This window comes from Dermacentor albipictus, chromosome 7 (genome assembly GCF_038994185.2).
Source record: "Dermacentor albipictus isolate Rhodes 1998 colony chromosome 7, USDA_Dalb.pri_finalv2, whole genome shotgun sequence".
Classification (NCBI taxonomy): Eukaryota; Metazoa; Arthropoda; class Arachnida; order Ixodida; family Ixodidae; genus Dermacentor; species Dermacentor albipictus.
The window spans coordinates 26,148,670-26,170,465 of NC_091827.1; the positions used below are offsets into that span (position 1 = coordinate 26,148,670).

General features: G+C 47.8%; 1 protein-coding gene and 1 long non-coding RNA gene across 2 annotated transcripts; both read right to left on the reverse strand.

Annotated features, from left to right (window-relative positions):
* Positions 1-1,149: 1,149 nt before the first annotated feature.
* LOC139047761 (beta-1,3-galactosyltransferase 1-like) lies at positions 1,150-12,444 on the reverse strand. Its single transcript, XM_070521790.1, has 3 exons — positions 8,950-12,444; positions 4,699-4,949; positions 1,150-2,729 (listed from the first exon to the last, which is right to left on the reverse strand). Exons 1-3 carry the CDS (start codon positions 9,441-9,443, stop codon positions 2,248-2,250), a joined length of 1,227 nt encoding a protein of 408 aa, XP_070377891.1. The 5' UTR covers positions 9,444-12,444; the 3' UTR covers positions 1,150-2,247.
* A 3,061-nt stretch (positions 12,445-15,505) lies between these two features.
* LOC139047762 (uncharacterized) lies at positions 15,506-16,913 on the reverse strand. The gene is made up of 2 exons (XR_011507349.1): positions 15,923-16,913; positions 15,506-15,858 (listed from the first exon to the last, which is right to left on the reverse strand). It is a non-coding gene; the product is annotated as an uncharacterized lncRNA (long non-coding RNA).
* Between the last annotated feature and the right edge of the window lie 4,883 nt (positions 16,914-21,796).

Consider the following 21,796-nt stretch of genomic DNA (forward strand, 5'->3'; position numbering starts at 1 on the left):
GACCAATGGGGTCCTGGACTAGGGATCCCACCCAGTATGCATGCAAGGCCCCCATCAGGGGGCCCACACCTCTCTTCCCTCTAAATAAATGCTTTTCACCACCACCACCACAGACCACAGCGTCTACACTTTCGGAGGCCACGAAGAAAGCTTAACTAAACGCTTCCTCGTCTGACCGCAGCCTGCATTGTCCCGCTGCCACTGTAGAACTGGGCATCGGCACAACTGACATCGAATGAGATATAAGGTGTAATTGCGTACAGGCGTCTATTTCAGATGTTTAGGTTTCACTGTCAGCTAGAGGAGCGCGCGTTCTCACTTTTACTAGTCAGTAATGTCCTCGCCCCTCCCCCCCCCCCCTTTTTCTTCTCTTCTCACGAGCGAGAGCGCGTTTCAGGGGCTAGATAGCTGGTAGCAATGAATAGTAAGCGAGGTACACCCTAAGAATACTAATCGCATTAAAAAGCAGAACATTCGCTGAGCCTGGGAACGCAGCCCATGATTTCAAGTGTGCCGTACGTGTACTAGCGGTCGCGGCCAACGTATACATACATAGTGTTGTACTGTTTTAATGGCTGCAAGCTGTAACTGGGCCGACACTCGACTTTTTCGCAGAACTCGCACCTCGTAATCTTTTGACCCTGCCCGCACATAGTGCGTGTGTCTGCGCGTGCGTGCATGCACGTGGGAAGATACAAGGCAGGGTCCGGCCGGAAGCTTCTTTCGGGTCTTCCCGACGACAGCGCCGTTGCTTGTAAAACATCTGAGTCACGTGTGTTCGATCATCATCATCAGCAGCCTGGCTACTCTCACTGCAGGGCAAAGGCCTCTCCCATACTTTTCCAACTACTCCGGTCATGTGCTAATTGTGGCCATGTCTTCAGTGCTTACACCGCTAACAAAGGAGAGGCTGAGGGCGTACAGTCGCGGACAGAATAAAATGGACCACGGGATCTCCGAAAACGTTCAATTCCCGAGCAGCCTGTAGCAGTAACCGGTAAAACTGCCCACGACAACGTTGTTAGCATATATTCTAGTCGAGGTCCAAAATGCAAATACCAGATTGCGTTGTGAGGTTGCTGAGATATTCAGCTTTTTCCTAGATTTCATGGTCCATAATATTCTGTCCGCGACTGTACGTGCATGGGACAAGATGCAACCTCCGAAATAACGCCACACGGTCAACAACAACGTTTATTTTTCATCACGGGTGCGAGGTGGCCGTGCTAAAAACACTTGAGAGCTGCGAGTGTACGTCTCGCTCCCATGTTGCGGCGGAGATCGCGCTTAGAATTCATTTTCAGCATACGATGCGTCGTCTTCCAGCTATATATAGGCTGCCACGATGAGCACTTGTCGCGACAAAAAGCCTGTCCAGCAGGCAGCAATCACTTCGTATCTATGAAATACAGCTGTAACGCCCCAGACACGCGTTTATAGTGAACGTCTCGCTCGGCAAGTGCGCAACATTATATCTTAGGAAAGGGGGAAAAAAGAAGGAAAGTTATATCATGGCATCCATTTCTCAGTGAGGCAACGGAACGCACATCACAACCCAGACGAGTGGTGATACGAGCACGGTAGGTTTCTCGAAGGCATAAGAAGCAACAAAATTGTTTGCGAGCCGCTTTCAATCTGCAGTAGCTCTCGACAACACCAACAACGGTAGCGAGAAGCATCAAGTATCGGGGCACCTTGAACGTCTGACGCTGCAGACGCTGATCGGTCAGTGTCAGAGGGCAGGTGTGTCTGACTGTTGCTCCCTTTCGCACCCCTCGATCCATCCGATAGGCACACCTGATGGGCTTGATGCATGGCGCCGAAAACATTCAAAACCGCAGCACTGTGCACTTTCTCCATACGAAGCATAGTCCTTGATCAATCGATCTCGCACATTCACTTGGCCGCCCATTTAAAGCTAGCCCCTCGGACTGAGTCCCATGCATTTCAGCACTGTTCAGACAACAAGTCCGAGTCATCTACGACACAAAACAAAACAAAACAAAACAAGAAACGAATGACTAGACTCCGGACAAGGGTTTCACCACGGCCTTGCCGATCAATTTTCAAAACCGCAACACTCTGCACTTTCTCATACGAAGCAGAGTCTTTGATCAATCGACCTCGCACTTTCACTTGGCCGCCCATATGCAGCTAGCCGGCGGACTGAAACCCGTGCCTTTCAGCACTGCTCAAAAAAACAAGTCCGAGTCGTCCACAACATAAAACAAAACAAGAAATGAATGACTAGACTCCGGACAAGGGTTTCACCACGGCCCTGCCGACCACGCCGTTCTTGGCCGAACTGCCGTTGGTGGCGCCGCCAGCGTTCGCACTGACCGCCTTGAAGCAGCACTTGCAAGCGCGTCTCCGACACCAGAGGGCCTTGCGGTGCGCCCTCGCCACGAGCGCCACGTCACCCCACGTCGGTCCGAAGGCGTAGCCCCAGTCCAGCAGCCCGGAGTCCCTCGGGTCTCCGGGCTTGGCCCACAGGGCCAGGGAGTCCGCCTCGGTCGTGTACTTGTGGTTGATCCTGGACCGAGAGACGCCGGCCATCCGAGCCAGGGTGCCGGTGACGTGGACGTCGTCGACCCAGAAGTAAGGGCGGTACTGGGCCTCGGTCACCATGGCCCGGACGGCGGCCATGTCGGCCAGGTAGGCCCAGCCGGAACAGTAGTCCTCGAAGAAGGAGCCCGGGTACTCGCTCTCCGCGACCTTCCACTTGCTGCCTGCAGGTGGTAAACGTGTGATGGGAAGTCGGCGAACAGATAAGCAAGATAATCTTGTGGGAGCGTACAGACAATAAAGTCGATGAAAGCGTAGGGGAAATTAACTGTACGTTCGCAGCGATAGCTGAGCTGACTCGCCTAGTCATCTGGTGTCCGCCGGCCACCGTTGCAGAAGTCTCACGGAGTGATTTGCTAGAAGCTTATAAAGAAATAAAATACTTAAGGCTTTACAAAATGGCGCTAGTGGTTGTGACGACGCAGCGTATATGGACGCGAGAGTATGAACAAATTCCATGCTCTCTCGTCGCATCCCCGAAGCTAAAGAAAGAAAAGCTTCAGGGCTCACAACACGTTGCCTCTTTCTGCAGTGCCCACGGCGCGTCACGGCTTCAGGTACAAAGCTCTAACTAAAAAAAAAAAAAAACACGGAGGACGCTTAAGCTTCGCCTTTAAAAGTGCAACGCGATAACATTCAAACATCCCTGACTGCTCCTCACACCTCCCGGCAACTAGAGCGCATGTAACCGTAATATTTACCGGGAAACGTTGGCCGCGAACGCTATACACGAAGGCGGGCTTTCTGGTAGAAACGCGGCCTCTTGCGTGGGCGAGCGCCATCTGGAGGTATTGCCAGGATTCGGGCGCTCCATTCCGTGGCCCCCGAGATACTCACGCGCCGGCGTGCGCAAATGGCGGACATCGTGGCCAGTCTATGATTGGAAAAGGGGGCTTCTATGAGCCTTCGCGTAACAGAATTATGTTTTCTCGTATATTCAAATTACAATCCGACGCTATCATGTATGTACATAGGTTGTGTGTAAGTCGTACTTCACGGCTTTTCTAGGTATTTTAGCTCGAGAAATTCAATTAGTTGACTTGCTTCCTTGCGCCACATTGAGGGCCTGAGTATCGGTGGTACGAAAATCTTTTTGCGGGAACGACGTCCGAACACCGGATTTCCAGCGACACGGTGCCCTTAACGCTCTCGCGGTAATACACGTACCGCTTCAGCTGCAATTCACAGAACGAAATTAAACGACACCTAATGGCTTAGTCATTGACATGGCTACAGCGTACTAATGGAATGGCTACAGCGTACTGCTGCTGAGCAAGAGGTCCATGGTTCGATTCCCGGCGGTCGCATTTCGATGGCGACGAAGTGCAAGAACGCTGGCCTGCTTTAGGTCGGGTGGTCGAAATAAATCTGGGCCAGCTCTACAACGGCGCCCCTCATACCCCACTGTGCACTTTCAATTTTTAAGCAGCGGCTTTATACGGTGCAAACGCCAACTGCCGCGTGACAAAAAGGCTCGCGCCATTGCGCTCATTGATCTATAAGTACAAAACCCGGAGTATAGCACAGGCATAAAAACCAAAAGTTCACCTTGTTTAAGTTTTGTTCACTTCATCTTTCCCCGATGCTAAAATGTATATGCAGCTCATTTTGTGCCGGCAGCTATAGTTTGTCGGCTACCACTCCAGGTATACAGTGCTGACGGAATGAAACGCGTCAATTTAGGGCTAACTAAAGCACATATTTTCGTTTCCACCGGCTGCAGTTCGTGTCACATCGACGTAATTTTAGCGCATTCACTTAGATCTGAGTCCGCTTCACCTTTGGTGACCAGATTCCTAGCGACATGACACGGCACTCTCGAGCACTTTGCACACATATGCGGGGTTCTGCTAAATGATATCCCTGTCACGGTTCATTCCGGGAGCCCTTTATATACAGGTCAGCACTTTATGATATTGAAGTTAACACTAACACAGCTAATTAATTAATTAGTTAAGCAATTATTTAGTAATTATTTTATTTACTTATTTGTTGATGCGTTCGTTTCATGTATGCACCCAACGAGTCTGGAATACGGGCGCCCAGCGGCAACCAGGAGATATCTATTGCGATTGGCAAGCGTAAGCTACATACATATCTATGGGACATGGATAGCCCTCTGTGGATCCTCACCCACGCTCCTGGAGATGGGCATCTGCTTCTGCACGTAGCAGAAGAGGACCTTGGGCTTCAGCGACGCCGACGCCGCCACCTTGTCCAGTATGGCGGCCAGCTGGAAGACGTGCACGAAGATGTCGTCGTCCATCTTGAGCACCATGGCGGCGGAACCGCATCGCGTCGAGGCCCACCGCAGCGCCATCACGTGCTTGTACGTCAGGTTGCGGTACGAGTCCACGAAGTTTCCCTGGACCGTGTCGCCGTACCTGTGACGAGGCGGGGAAATCAGGGGAGGGCGCCTCAATGATCAGAGAGAGAGAGAGAGATAGCAAAGAAAGGAAAGGCAGTCCGGTTTGCTAGCCTACACTGGGCGTGAGGGAAAGAGGAAATAGAAAGAAGTCAAGTAATTATAGTCCCGCGGTTATAACCCAACGAACAGGCTTGTGCACTATAAAAGCAGTACGATCATCGTCAGGCAGGTCGGACATACCCCGAACTCGCCTGTAATATAACCCTTTAATGACGAGACATATAAAACCCAGAAAAAAAATTGTGTTTTCTATGCAAATATGCAAAACACATCTGGAATAAACATAATCAACAAAAATTAAAAGATATATTCTGCGGCAATTTTTTCAGAAACAGGGAAAACCCCAGGCAGGAAACCGGAACTGGGCTTCACCGCAAGCCACTTAAGGCTTCGTTTTCAGTTTGTATAGGCAGCTCTCGTCATATATGAAGCATAGGGGTACATTTCGCTTGCTTTACATCGCATTTGCGATTTGGCCTGCATTGTACGACACTCGACGAATGTTTGTATACCCAGTGGTCGTGCGTCTAAACGTGATCAGGCTCCTCGCGCTCTACAAACTTTTCTAGAGTTAACAACTTAGGCTCACGTTTGTAGCGTCGAAACTATTCTATTCAACATTCTGTGGTAGCGTGACCATCAGTGACCGGCCCTACTGTGTGTGATCTGCACTGTGCGTTCTACTTTATTCTTTAGATTTGTCCTTTTGCTCTTCCTTTCCCCTTTCCTCCACTCCTTCCTACTTCCAATTATGCGTTGCTGTCGCCTCCCTTCGGAAGAGTAGGCAAGCGTTGTGCCCCTTTCGGTGGCAGTTGCCAGCCTGCTCCTCGCTTTCCCTTTCCTGTTAATTGCATATATGTGTTCAAAACAAATAATACATAATGACAACACTGCAGCTGGATATGTTGCGTCGGCTGGTCACCTCTGGCCTTGCTTTCAGTGAGTCGCGTGCCACTATATATATATATATATATATATATATATATATATATATATATATATATATATATATATATATATATATATATATGTATATGTATATGTATATATATATATATATATATATATATATATATATATATATATATATATATATATATATATATATATATATATATATATATATATATATATATATATATATATAGTGGCACGCGACTTTTCCAATTATGGAAAAAAAAATCGCGGCCCTTACACGAGTCTGTTCAATATCGCGCAATGTGGTGGACAGCACTGCGCAAGCAAGTGCGGAGAGGTCAATGTTCTTCGAGTCACGAGCTGTTTTTCTGACGTATACATATCACGAATCCGGAGTATACCTGTTTGACATGCAGAAGGACATCGCGGCGTACAGTGTGCATGTATGTGCATGCGTATATCCAAAACAAGAACATTCGTTTGGTGATGGTTTACTACGGCAAATTAGTTTGCAAGCTTCGCTTATTCGACGGCAGTCGAGTTCAGGAGACGGCATTCAGTGGCAGTCGCATTCAAACACACGCTGCGAAAAAGTGATCTTCAAAGACGTAGACTACGCTTCTTCTATTTATACCATAAGGTTAGCTCGCAGCCTTCATGATATCGACGCAGAAGCTCCTGTCGCAGACGACAAGGGAAGTTCTGCGGTGCAGACGACATGCCGGCGTCGTCTGCTAGCTGCTGCAGGCGCCATCTCTGGACAACGGGAGGGGGGGCGGGGGGGGGGGAGGGGATCGCGCAAATGCTTGAAAGGACGACAAGGTCCGGTACCCGAGCGATACATCGCGGAAGTACAGGCTGGGACCACACCGAGTGCGTCTTTGATAAATTTCATTTTCTTTCGTCTTAGCCTTTCGTATGTCCATGTTCTCCAGACATATTAGCATATTCTGTTGTTCTTATGTGCAGAGCGCAGGCTTCGATGTATGTATACCACCCGTGTTTTCTTGTCAAGACTGTCGCGTCTAGGCCCGTGGTATTTCTACCGGCAGGGTACGGTGGCTATGCGGAAATTCGCAGCTGGGAAAAATTCAGCGATAATTTCACTGATTACTTAGACGTGCTAATCAACTTTTTCATTACCAACTTTAATGCTGCAAATCGTAAAATTGAAGTAGAACAGTAGTGAAGTGACGTCTAGGTAACAAAAATTATACGAGTAGCGCCACTTTCGAGCTATGAGACATGAACATGTGCTAAAAAATACGTTGGCGTATTTTATTAACAGGAACGCCGAGGGCTTCTTTAGTAGACCTTGCGAACGGGTATCTAGAAAGTGGTGGTAGTCTCAGGATCTCTACTAAACTCACAGGACTTCACTACTCCTTGTTTTGAAATTCACTATTGGAGCATGTGCCCGAAGACGAGCAATTATAAACAAGCCAATTAGAACATTTTACGCAATTAACAATATTATTGCTCAATTTTTTCCTTGCTGGTAATAATGTGCACCTAGCCCACATAACCTATCATGCGAAAACGGCAGATGCCTAGATATTATTATTATTATTATTATTATTATTATTATTATTATTATTATTATTATTATTATTATTATTATTATTATTATTATTATTATTATTATTATTATTATTATTATTATGGCATAAGAAAGAACACCTAGTGTTTGTTTCGATAAGGAAAGTTGGTCTAGTTTACTGCGAGCTTTGTTGTTTTCAAACAGTCTTCATAGCGCGGCCTCCATATGGCGACCGTGTTGAACTTTCTGCAATCAGGTTCCTGTGCAAATATGGATTCCGCATGTACGTAGGGATACTGCATAAATGAAAAAAAAAAAACGAAAAAAACTGATGCGGACTCTCTTGCGTACCTGATGGGTATGACTGCCCAAGATATCGGAACGAGCTTCCGATGCTGGTGAAATCCCTGTTAAATTTCCTTCTTGCTTTTTTTCCCCCTTCCAATCATTATTGACTGAGTAGCAATCGCTGAAAGGACAGCAGCACGACCGGTACACGAATGTTTTCTAAAAAAAAAATGAACAGTGCAGATCCATGCAATGAACGCGTTAAAATATATATGTGATGCGAAGCCGTTAATTAAATGCTATTAAACTAAATACGATGCGTTCAATTGTCGCGGTTTTTCATCCTATTCAGCGTGAAATCTCATGCAATGGTTATATGCCCTGCGCCGTCCACACGCTATGCGAAAATGAAAACTGCAAGTCACGCGATGCAGTGACGTCAAGAGGACGAAGCCGACGTTTGATGCTTGTTGAGGGAAGAATACGATGAGGAGAAATGAATGCAGAGGTAGGTGAGGAGGGGCAGGGGTAAGTATACGACGAAAAAGACGGCGCTAAGGTTTGATTGTCATTCGCGCATTTCGTGCTTGCGTCTGGGACCTAACGGAAAGTGGCGCGCGCCCACGTGGTTTCGCACGTGCCATGCACCACGTGACCCGCACGGCAATTCGACAAGACGGCGGCCAGACCGACAGGCCCGAACAACCGAAATGACACCGCGAATGACGTACACATTATTCCAGCAAAAGGTTAATCAATCATCCGTGGAAAACGGTTAGGCCTAGCAAAGATACCAAAGAAGGGAGAGACAGAACCCTTTAATGAAAGGCAGGCATTTTAGCCGGCATGTAGACATCCCTGACACGCTACTCTGCGTGTGGAAGGGTATTGGGGAGAGAAAGAGAGAATGATAAATGCGAAGAAAAGGCATAAGTTAAAAAAAAATATTGGGCACTGTGCCTTCTGACTCATGGCCAACGGCGTGCAATGGTAGAGTCCTTCAGTGTATGCACCGTCCTATACAATGAGGTGACAGAATTCGCCGCGTGAAAGGTTCATGAGGGTGACAGAGTAGAACTATAAAGTTTGTCGAGTTGGAGCACTCTTTTCTAATTATGTAAAGATACTAAAGAATAATTACGGCGATCGAGTTTGACTAATCTTATAGTGTATAAAAGGAAACCCAGCACCGTCTCCTGCAGCCACTGACCTGCGGTTCTCGCGTTCCATCCGCTCTTCGAGCGCCGGGTCCCCGGGCGTCCTGGCCAGCATGAAGACGACCCTGGTCGTCACGTTGCTCCTCGGCCATCCGGCGCCCCACGTGCTGCGGATGACGTCACGCTCGGCGAAGTGGGCCGCGGCCGAGTGCACGAGGACCAGCAACGCGGTGTCGCGACCCGGGGCGACGCTGCACGGCGGCGCGTCCAGCAGGTAGGCGAAGTCGCGCAGGTCGATCAGCCACGTCGAGTTGCGGGTCGCGTCGTTGCCGTCTCCCAGCCACCCGTGGGTGTAGTGCAGTCGGGGACACGGAATTGGGTCGTGCACGCACGACTGCACGCTGCGCCGTTTCGGTTTGAATTGACGCGTCTGTCGCAATGTCCCGGGAGCCAGCGAAGTCTTGAGCAGGACGTAGTAGAGGCCCAGAACGGCGACGGTTGCTAGCAGGGCGGTGGGCTTCAACTTTCCGATCCCGAGGCGAGCCATGCCGGATCGCAGCGTTAGTTACAGTCCAACGCTACACAGGAGTTTTGAAACTTTTCTTAAGACTTTCCAGTAAAGGTCGACTTATATGAAGGAGGCAACAGATATGGACGACGGTCGCTATTATATAGCAAGGTGCTACGGGGCTTCAGCTTTGCCGTCAACATGCGAGTCCGCGCTGAATTGCACCGTTAAGCACATGCACTCAGTACAACACTCGGCCACCATACAGCACTACGAGTTTTGACTTTGAGAGAAATTCCGGAAAAAAGGGGAATACCTATCGGTCAACGAACTTTTCGATCACGATACGAGTCATGCCGACTTGTACCGCAGAGTATCTTAGTAGTAACTGCCACGAACAGTTAGACTTCGCAAGACCCTTTAGACAAGGTCAAACACACGAAGAAAGCGACAGATGGGTGTCCACGGAATACGGGTTGGTCACCACAGCAGCGGTCGCTTTCGGGGAAGTGGGTTTGAACAAGACGATGCGGCAGGTCGCGGCCATATGCCAGATTGTATAGTGAACATTCCCGTAACCTCTCATGTCCGTCGAAAGCCTATAGATTCTCTGCAGAAAGGTACACTTAGGTCTGCATAAAGCCGGCTAATGGTGCACGAAGCATCTACGTTTCCGTGAAAAAGTGTGGAACGCTGTACTACTCACGGACACATACGTTTCTGAAATTCACGAACAGCACCCATCGGGCGCGTGATCGGTGTTCACGCTTATTCGACGACTGGAAATATCGAATGACGTTGCATGGCGAAACCGCTGTTCTCTAACCTCGGAATTCATAGCGCAGAGGTGGGTTCATTCCGTTGCTTCAGGCATGCGACATGCGTCCCATATGACGCGAAGTTGACGACCCGCTCATATATGGTCAGGGTGTCAGCCAACTGCATCGTCACGGTGGGAATATTCCTTTGTGGGTCATTGCTGTATTGATTAAAAGAGTACACAGGAATGGCTTACATGGACATTCGAAATGAAAAAAAAAGAGCATACAGTTAATTGCGAACGTACGTAGTTTTCTTATAAGGTGCAATCAACGCGCACCACTTTCAGCACGCTGCCTATGCATAGTACGCTGATATATAGAAAGACGAGCTACTAAGGAATATTGATTAACCTTGAGTTATATATGTTCAATTAGTGCTAGCAGAACGCTTTCCAACGGTGTCAACCTGTTTCATGCACTATTTTACAGTTCTATCGTTTTTTAGCATCTCAATATCTATATGCGCTTTAGCAGCTACATATCGGCACGTCCGGTACTCAAACAATTTCTACGACTGACGCGTCAACACATTAATTTAATGGGAGAATGAAGATGACTTTCCCGCTTACCTCGACCTTGGAAGCCAGACTCCTCGTTTTCGCAATCCTCCGGCGACGTACAAGTCGTGCCGTGACTGATCACCGCTAAACATAGACCTGGTTCGATCTGTTCCTCGTTATCCGCTACTATAATTGCAAGCGGTATTCTCACAGCGGCTCAGGAAACGAGCTTTTAGCAGGAAACGGATCACTTTGCAGCAACCAACGTACGACCCACGAATATGTTGTTACGAATATCAAAATAAGGGTATTGAACCAACGTACACGTATCCTACATGCTTAAGAATTTGAGGAGCCCCTCGTATTTCGACGACTGCGACCTACAGCACTTCTGCCATTCGACGAACGAGTCTACTTGCCCATGATGGAAGACTTGGTGGCCATCAGTAGTGAACTGCGTGGAGGCGATCTTTCAAATTTGAATTTTTCGATTTTCCTTCCAAGTCGAAACGAAACTCCGCACTTAGAAGAACGCACATTCACATCCGTAATCGTGCACCAGGCAGTTGACACAGTACGCACAGTCCCAGTGACGTAGTTGCCGAATCCTGCTGCGGGAACGTTTTTTCACAGAAACTTCCACGAACAGGACGGTCCCGCGAGCGCCACAGTCCCGAAGTGTTGTTGTTACGTACCGGAGTCGCCGTTCAGCAGCCCGGTCTTCGAAGCCGGGACAGCATCCGTCCGCATCTGGCGATAGCGTCACACACAACGTCCTCCTTCCAGACGACGGCCACTTCTCGAAGGCACACACAGGCACGCGTGAGCGCGCGCTCTCGTCCGGTGTACGTATACCTACACGACTCCCATGCGAAAGGGGCCTTGGGCTGCCGGCCGTTGAAGTACGCGTCGAAGGAGACAGCCCACGCAGAGCTAGCTGCACGCCGGCGGCGGCGGCTGCTGCCCGCGTGCGCGTGGGCCTGGCCTGGCCCACCTGTTATATCCCGCCCGGGCGGGCAAAACGTTGAAAACGAGCCGTCGCTGATTTAGCTGCTCACTGCTGCGACGCGCAGTAGAACTTTACGTCTGCTCCGCCGGGGGTCCCGCGTCCGGAAGTCGCAGCGGGGCGTGTAACCGATGAACCACGGGAGACCGAGGGGTGCGGTCCGGCACGCCCCCCCTCCCCCCCCTCCTTCCGTCAAGCGTCGACGACGAGGTGGTTCAGAAAATAAAGAAGGAAAAAAAAATAATAACCGGGAATGCATGAACAGCGGCAGCCGCAGCAGCAGACGATGCGAGCGGTGCGCGCTTCGGCAGCAGACGACGCGCGATATCCAGAACAGACGATACCTATTACTACACTCAGAACCACGCTTCGCTCGCTAGCTCGCGCACGACTATTACTTTCCCGCCGCGTCGGTCGGGTTTGGTTTCTCCTCCACCGCACGTCGACATTACGCGACGTGCATCCGCCTCTCGGATAGCATTAATCTCACCGCCGCCGCAGGTGTCAAAGGTGCCACGCCTCTTCTGTACATACATGGCACTCTGTTGGCGTCGTTCCAAGCGTGGAGCAGCAGACGACAGCGACGTAGCGCGTGTAGCAGACGACGCGCGTGAGAGCGTGCGGTTCGGCGAGGTCAGCAGTAGACAGATGATGGGCACAAAGGACAAGGCGGAGGGAACTAAAGCCCCTCAATTTTCCAAAAGTAGCGCCATTCTTAGATCTTTCCGCCACCCCGCTCACCCAGGCGCTTCCTCCTTCACTCCTCCTGTCGCCCCAGCCTCCTCCGCTCCCCCATTGGCCAATCTGTGTCACGTGAAAGCGGGCCCCGCGCTTTTGTATATTTTTTTCTTTCCGGCGCAGAGCAGGCGCCGCGCTTTTGTATATCTTTTCTTTCCAGCGCGCTGCGACCCCCAATCTTGGGCCTGCGACCCCCATTTTTGGGCCTCCGCGACGAAGTACGGCAGGCGGTTTGAAGGAGCGCGGTAGTTTTATACAATGTGTTAGGGCCGAGTGCTTAATTGCGATGCCGTGCTGCTGCGCCTACGGTTGCCACAACAGACCCAGTGACGGCAAAAAGCTTTTTGTTTTACCATCCGCCGGGCGCAACGCAAAACGAAGAAAAGTGTGGATTCACAAGATCGGGCGGGCTGACTTCGAGCAAGTGGCAAAGAACGCGCGGCTTTGTTAAGTGACACGGCTCCTCCAACCTCTTCTTTTGACGCCCGTGTCAAAACGGGCCCGTGTCCAGTGCATTGGGGGTGCGTTAAAGAACCCCAGCTGCAAAAAAAATTAATCCAGAGCCCCCGTTATGGCGTGCCTTATGAGATCCTGGTGTTGGGATGTAAAACCCAAGAATCAACTTTTCTTCTGTCTTGTGTGCCTTGACTGTTCCAGTTAACGCAACACTGCTTCCTTGTGAAAACTTACAACGCAAAAGAATACAGACGCACGTAGTATACAGAGATAAAATTAGCACTTCAACAAAAGTGTTGCTGGTGCCAATGAGGGAGGGGGATAATTATTTTCTGAACCTCTTTCCAGTTGTCCCATCAAGTTCCTTCTTTCTTTTCTATCAAATTCTAGCCATTTGCACTGTAATAAATAAATAACGATTTCATATGCTGGTAAGTTGTTAAAATTATCTATACCGCCTATGTGTGAAAACGTTGCTCATGGCCACCACAACCTGTGCATGAGCTACGTACATCTGTAAAAGGCGCGGAACAGAAACGGCCCTGCTGCCAGGCATTGCTGACCGCAGACAGTCGGAATCTCTCACGCGCCGGCCGAACAAAAGCATCCTGCAGGTACGTAAATTAACCTACGAAACCACGTGCACATACTTTCGCGCTGTCAAAACCTGAAACTCTGGTAATTACTCGCGTGTCTGAGCACACCGCGTGCTTGTGTCGTGTTTCAGCAACACGAACTTTCAACGTGTGCGCGCTTTACGCCTTAAATACGCCTTGAATAATGGTGTTTTTCTCTATTTCTTCCGCAAATCCAACACGACATTCTTAAGGCCAGTTACCGACTGACAAAGCAAGATCTAGATTGAAAAAACTGCTCCGCAGGACTCGAACGAACTTTTCCGCAGATTTTCTCCCGTAGCGTGTTAGCCGTCGTCTGCTACGGCAGGCCCACTGCCGGCGGCGCCACCGTCGAGGCCGCGCCGAGCGGAGGAGGAGAGAAGTGAATGGCGCTACTTTGGGAGATTGAGGGGCTTTAGAGGGAACAGGAAAGTGGCGCCGTCAATCGGTAAGTTGGTGCGGTTACAACATAGAGTTACTGTACTGACTCTAGAGGACAAGCTACCCATAGGGCCCATGCATTAAAATCGGGAACCTCAAGAGCGCCGCCATGTTGCTACGCGCCGAGGTTGCCAGCTCCTGAGACGCTTGCTAGACTTGGTGACACTAGTCAGTTTTAATCCGGCAACAGTAGCAGCGTAGCAGCATGGCGTCTCGCTTGTGCAGTCGTGATGTGTGCGTGCAGCAGGTGTGTGTTAGGGTTTTATAAGTTGGTTCTTTATTCTGTGTTGCGGGACGGTGTGGGTGTGGTCCATGTTGGCCGTACAGGTGGCAGTTATGCAACCGAGGGATGATCCTGTTGAAGTTTCCGGCGGTATGCGGTTTTCAGCGGTCACGCCTGTTGCAGGAGTGTCACTCGACGAGGTTACGAGCTCGAAGCTGTGGTCAGATTCCTCGTTGGTGTTCCGTAATTCTCTTCGCACGTGCGCGGTATGTTGCAAAAGCCGCTTTCGCGATCTATCGTCGCGACGATAGATCGGGTTTTTTCATTTTAAGTACTGACACAGCTGTAGGGCACATGTAACCGACAAACGGAAGTCTCAGGAGAGCGCCTGAGATTATAATAAAGCAGGCGGTGCAGGAACTGCAGGGCACCCAAGGGACAGTGGGGGGATCAAAGCTCGAAGCAGAACGTTACATAGGTTGGTGCCGCCGAGGCAGGTGTGTGCCAGGGAGTGTTCGCACGGACAGCTCCCCTGGCACGCGCAGCAGTGCCTCGCAAGGTCGAGATACTTTAAAGGCACCCGCGCCCATGATCTTTCTTTTGCCTCGGTGCAGGGAGCAAGATTAACCAAAATAATATGGAGGGCGAATGCCTCATGACAAATGTAGCTCGCGTCGCCTGGCGTGTGTAGTAATATCAGAGTTCATTGTACGAACTTTATGCATAATACGCTTTGTTACGGTACCTTAACGGAATGGGTCTAGAGGACGGTGTTGGTACATTTTTTCGTACCGCCCTAATCCTATACCCCCACTACAAACACACACACATACCCCCTTTTTTGTGTATACATACAATTCCTTGCCATGACGGATCATAGCCTCCTTTATTTTTGAAAAATAGAGGAGGCTATGGACCGATTGACCAGTTCAAGTTGTCAACTTGTCAGTAACTGTCATAGGAATCACTGTAATAAACACAATTCCACGATCAGATTGTTTACTTTCATATTTTGTTGTAACACTTGAGGACTACATAGAACTTTATTTTGTATATGTGAGAGAAGTATGTGGATATCACGAGCTTAAGCCAATGTGTGATACAGACAAAGCAGCTGCTACAACGTGAACTGCATTGAGGGCCACACAACACATACGTAATTAAAGGTGCAAAATATAGGGGGAAGCTTCAAAATACGCTCTGTAGCACTGCAAAGTATAACATATATTGTATGTGTACAATAAATGTTAAAAAATACAATGCATCAATGTCCCATTTGCCTTCAAGTTTATTATGAAGTTCAAGTTTACTGAAGTTTATTATGAGCATATGTACAACAGGAATCTACTGACACACCCGCACTCAAGGTGGCTGTTCGAGGTGTGCTGGCTGCCTCAGTGTAAGAAAAAGAAATTGGGTAAAAGTCGACACCAGTGCCACTGCTTCTTGCCTCTGACCTGCACGTGCCTCTGCGGCATCTTTGTGCACAAGTGTGCTGGCGTGGCGAGGCGTAGGAGTCATTCGAGAGAAAGAGTATTGTTTACATGGAGAAGTGGCTGTTCACATTGCCTGTCACTTTCCCTCAAATGTTTCCTTGGCGACTAGGGTGACACACCTGCAGTCAAGGTGGCTGTTCGAGGTGTGCTGGCTGCCTAAACGAAATAAAAAGAAATTAGATGAATGTCAATACCAGTGCTATTGCTTATTGCCTCTTACCTGCATTTGGCTCCACGGCCTCTTGGCTTGCGGAGTCTGTATGAGGGAGCTGCTGTGGCTAGGCGTAGGCATTGTCTAAGCAAAAAGAAAAGGCCATTTAAATGGGGAATTATGGAAATAAATGCAGTTGTTATGTCTGCTTCTTGCACTCTTCTTGCCTAAATGTTTTCAAACATAGTGTCCAGAACACACCAGCACTTTGACTGCTTCTGCTTTTTACCTGCAGGTGTTGCTGCGAGATCCTTAGTATGGCTGCGTGCAGCATTGTAACACTTGGTGGAGGCATTTGAAGTGGTAGCCAAGAATAGAAAGAATCATCCTTGTCTGCACGAATGCTTTCAATTTCTAAATGCAGTGGTAACTATCACTATTGGTGCAAGGCCCCCCCACATCTATGTGGCAAGTGCCATAGCTCGAAACTGAATTGTTCCTTTAGTGTTTCACAAGGCATCTGATATGTCCACATTAGATGTGATGTGTTTGTTTTTATTTATCCCAGTGTGGAGAGAGCATCATTAAATGTTTTTTTTTTTTATTTTTGCGTGTCTTGTTTTTTGGTTTATTTCTGAATTTATCATGATGCTGAAGTGACTTATGTAATGGCAATCAGCTCTTGTTTAGCAGAAAAACAATGCATTTCCTGACCCACTGTTTGACATCCCCTCACTCGCATAATTTTGCAGAGTATTCTACCTATATTGACTTGCTTGACCTCCACTAAAGAGTCTTGCATTTTCAAATACGACTCTTTCCTTGAAATCATTCGACACTTCTCACAATTTCTGTACCTTGGGCTTCTGATACTCTGCAGTCACCATTTTTGCTTGTTTCTGACTAGAAATATCTTCTTTAATTTAGAGCTTAAATTTTACTTTTGGAACACATGGAAGGGCTTGCCATTGCATATCTGCATAAAAGGGAAACGTGTGGTATTCGGGATTATGTCAGTATTGCATATGTGCCTGTTGTCTAAAATAATTGAATTTTGAAAATGCTTGCAGGGGCCTGATGTGCATATCTGCAGTTTATGGATACATGTAAAAGACTCAGCATCAAGTGCAAGTGAACGGTCCCACAGGCGCGGAGTCGATCATGCAAATTGATTCGCTGCACACATTTGTGACCAGAAAATATATTCCACATGAAATGGCATGCAAGGAAGTGTTGGAAACATTACACAGTTAATAAAACGCCTACGCTATCAATATGTGGGTTGATGCACTCGTTATGCAAAACGGAGGTGAGGCGTGCAGACAGGACACGAGAGTAGAGTATTTACAAGCAAACAACACAAGCGCCGCCCACTTCTCTACTCTTGTGTCCTGTCTGCACGCCTCACCTCTGTTTTGCATAATGAATCCTTACCAACTAGTTCAGCTTTCTGTCGTTCTAAGTCTCGATGCACTCGATTTCGTCCGCATTATAGGCACTCGCCTCTTGATTACTTCGTGGCACAGAAATATTCGGCATCAGGCTGTTTTTCTGCTGTGGCCTTTGTAGAAGCATGATTGTTCAAAGTGCAACAATTAAACAGATTCTTTGAGTTGCTTGTGGCTTCGCCAGTACAATTCCGGTGCGCTGGTCTGCCTGTCCAGCAATTTCCTACTGAAGGGAAACCTGCAAATAAAAACCCCGCTCCGCATGCATAAAAATGCACTAATGTGACGCTTCTCAAACGATTGTGATGCACCACAAGAGCCGCCTACTCGCGTGACACTCTCAACAAGGAGATACATTCGTTTACTTACATGTGAAGGTATATGCCAGAGCACTTCGGGGCTTCGGTGGCACATAAGGCACGAACGAGTGTGTCATAGCGTCCGATGTCGACGCGCGATCGCATGTCAAACCTAAACTATACGAAACTACTATGCAACCAAAAAACAGATTCGAAACCGAAATTCGTGTCATCCTTTATTGCATGAATGCGTACATCGTGATTTACATAAGTCATGGACTTAGCGATCGCTTTCTGTAAATTTAATATAACGTTCCACCTTCATAAAGCCATCAGGTATGCGTTTTTAGATGACAAAGCATTAAGTGACCTGTACTTGTTTTCAGCTCTTTCAATAGTAATTGCGCTGGCCACATTGACCAGTAGCAACAGGGCGGCGCCCTAGAGGTTCCCACTTTTCCGGCCCAGCTTTTCCTCTAGAGTTGTTCTACTAACTCTATGGGTTACAACGACCGACTTGCTAGAGCGTCGAAAACCACGTGGTTGATACCCGTCATCCTCATACCGGCTGCCTTTCATAACGACATCAGGTGCCATATTTCAAGCGTATGAAACACTCAAATACGAGATAGACAGAGACAGAGAGAGGAAGAAGCAAGATAGTAGAAGGAAAGGAGCCAAGGAAGACAAAAGAAAGGACAAATGTATAAACGAAAAACATGCAGATTATTCGCAATAGCGTAACGATGGAATCTCAATGACGTGAATTAAGCTTGTCTGTTTTAGCTATGTAGCAACAGTAGCGGATAGAGTACAGGCAAATGCACACATATCTAGATGCATTTAAACATACACATTCTAAAGGATTGGCCACAAGTGAGCAAGTATATATAGAGTGTTTGAGTAAACACTTTCGGAAATTCTAAAATGTTGCCTGTGGCAGACAGCTCAATTCTAGCTCATGAGGTTGTGTATTCGAAGCGGTGGACACTACTTACACACACAAAAAAATGAAATGCAAATCCACTAATTAACAAAGATTCACTAATTACATTTCCAACCAATTACCTTATGTCTCATATTGCAATTTAAAGATTTTAGCAGCGGAGTTCGCAAGGCGGACCCACTTGGATCGAATACTCAGGATGACACCAGTTTCGAGATATTAATTCCAGAACTTTGCGGAGAAATGCATTGGCGTTCCAGTTACTTCTGTGCTTGAATGCCTAAAAAGACGTTTTTTTAAGACACACACACACAGAGGCGATCGTATGAATCACCAATTGGCCCAACAAGAAGTGCTCCTCCAGACTCCACGGTATCTATGTGCCATCTCGAACCTCACCATTCACCCGTAAATACGGGGGGAGCAGGAGGTAGAATAGAAAGAGACAGAGAATCGGTAAGAAAATATAAGAAGGAAGAGAAGCTACGAACAATGATCTTCACACGTCTGTAGTGGTTCATATAGCAATAAGCTGAAGCGAAATGTAAAAACTATAGCCACGAAAACGAACAGCAGCAAACTCAGTGCGAGTTCATAAACATTTCCAGACACGCAAAAAACTGACGCTTCTAATTTCTGCAGCGCAATCAATTCCTGCCAGAAAATCTGAAACTGAGCTGCCGAAGAGTGCAACTGTTACGCGCCCTTAGCAGATGCCCCTGAGTGACGTCACTGACGTAGAAGAAAACTCTGATCGAGTGACGTAGGTGACTGTTCACACCTCACCGATGGGCGAACAAAAAGCGGGTAACGCTTGCTTCATGCTCGCTGCGAAAAAATTAGCAGCCTCGGCTTCTTGCAGGTGCGGAAGTGGTTATGAACTCGTCAGATAACGGGCTTCAAATGTTGCATTAAGATCAATCATCTGATTATTTTGGTAAAAAAAAAACGAAATTCGTAATCACTTGTCTGATTACTAACTTGAGCAATTTTAATATGTATACTGTGTCGAAAGCAACACCACAGAAATAGCTTAAAATTATACAGTGTATACCGGGTGTTTCAGCGAATGCTTTCACAGTTTTTTAAAGATTGCTTACGGCTGATAGCACAATTTTAGTTCATGAGTTGGTCTACTCGAAGAGGCAGACATTACTTGTGCTAAAAATTGAAATGCATAATTAGCTAATTAACTAAAATTCACTGATTAACTTTAATTACCTTATAGCCCATATTGAAATTTACAAATTTTAGCAGTGGAGTTCGCAAGGCAGATTCACTTGGAACGAATTCGCAGGATGACACCAGTTTAGAGATATTAATTCCCGAACTCTGTGGAGAAATGCATTGGCGTTCCAGTTACTTTCTTAACGATACGTCGTTTTATGAATTCATGCATAAAATTGACTGGAACGCCAATATATTAACAAAGTCCGGAAATTAATATTTCGAAACTGGTGTCATCCTGATAATTCGTTCCAAGTGGATCCGCCTTGTGAACTCAAAGGCTAGAATTTGTAAAATGCAATATGGGCCATAATTTAACTAGATAAAAAGATAATTAGTGACTTTTGTTTATTAGTCGATTATGCATTCCAATATGTCGTGAAAATCATGGGCACCTCTTCAAGTAGACCACTTCATGAACCAGAATTGTGATATCCTGCCGCAGGCAACCTTTAAGAATATTCGAAAGTGTTTGCTGAAACGCCCTGTATGTACATGCTATACATTTCCCGCCAAGATAATTAAAGCCCTCTTCCGACTACTACTACAGTCAGACCTCTATAAATCGAACGCGGATATAAGAACTTATCGGATATGACAAAGCAAATATAAAGTACTTGCCGATATCAACATGGCACGAATTCATGCTTATAACGAATATCGGATATAACGAAAATATTTCCGTGTCGTACAAGACATTGTAACGATGGGGCTCGATAGTACTACTATTACTGCTACTTGAGAAGGGAACTCGCAAGTGCAGCACATATGCTCTCCTATGGGGCACCAGCGCTGGAGTTTTCACGACGCCTGCAGCGCCACCCTGGCGGTCAGAACGTGCACAGTGCAGCCGCTCCCGCGGACGAAAATTGCTACTGGTAGCGGCGTTGCGTACGCTGAAAGTCGAAGGAAAACAAAAGGACGCCGACGGTACTGTTGCGTATACAAGTGTAAAAACTACGTCGGCATGAGGGAGGATGTATCCTTCTGCGTCTTTCCATCTAAACCCTACGAACGAGAACGGCGGCGGCGTCGGATCCAAGAAGTCAGGCGAACGGAGGAAGTTCCCGTCTTGTCGCCCTGTCAAGCGGTGTCGGGCTGGTTTCTAAATCGAATTTCGCGTGTGTGCTTGGTTTATTCGATAGTGAAGACGGTCAGCCGTGGCAGCCAGTGCCAAACAGCAGAATCTGCAGTCGGCATTTCGTCGGAAACAAAATGAGCAATAGCATGCACCATCCGGCATATGTACCAACCATTTTTCCTTCGCAATACCACCGCCAAGTCCCTTCCAACGCCACCGCACCAAGCGAAAGATACGAAAGGTAAATATTATCCATTCATTGCCAAGAATTATGTGGGAGGGAAGCTGCCTTGTAATACGAGTTGTGTGCGCATACTGCCGGCGCACGCGCGACTAAGCCGCCTATGTGTTTTTAAAAATGCGCATGCGGATGAGGACTCGGCGCTGAGATGCATCCGGTAAATTTATGTAATTAGTGCTAAATGTAGCCAGGGTTGTTACGTATCAAGCAGCCGAGCACTCAAACCTTTGCTTGCCCGAGTCAGTTGATGCGCTAAAGCTTTCTTCTCCATTGACTGCTGTGGCGAAGTAACATCAGGATTTCTAATGTCTAGCCAGAGAAGTATGGAATGTCTTCAGGCCAACTAATACTTCCGAAACCATAGCGCAGCAAGACCGGCGCCGTAGCTGCTAGATTTACGAGGGAGGCTGCCACACAAGCACGAGAACGGCACACGGCGCAACCGTTAAATAAACGCACGTGCTCGCCGCGACACACTGTGAAAAATATATAAAGCTTAAAAAGCTTCTTTCGTCATTTCTTCACTTGATGGCGCTAGCTTCCTTACGAAAACTGTCCACTTGAAGCGGCGCGAAAACGGAAACATGCGAACTATGAAACGGCCGCGGACGTGTCGTCTGCTAGAGCGGCTGGAATATGCCGCGTTTCGTCGCCAGGGCGGCGTGCAACGCACCCTTTTCGACGCGCCGTCTATGCAGCGC

Bases quoted from the DNA above. Each gene is read 5' to 3' on its own strand.
- LOC139047761 (XM_070521790.1), bottom strand. From the start codon at position 9,443: ATGGCTCGCCTCGGGATCGGAAAGTTGAAGCCCACCGCCCTGCTAGCA. The intron at 4,950-8,949 runs GTCAGTGGCTGC...GCCTCGTCACAG, and splicing joins ATGGAACGCGAGAACCGCAG to GTACGGCGACACGGTCCAGG. The intron at 2,730-4,698 runs GTGAGGATCCAC...TACCACCTGCAG, and splicing joins GCCCATCTCCAGGAGCGTGG to GCAGCAAGTGGAAGGTCGCG.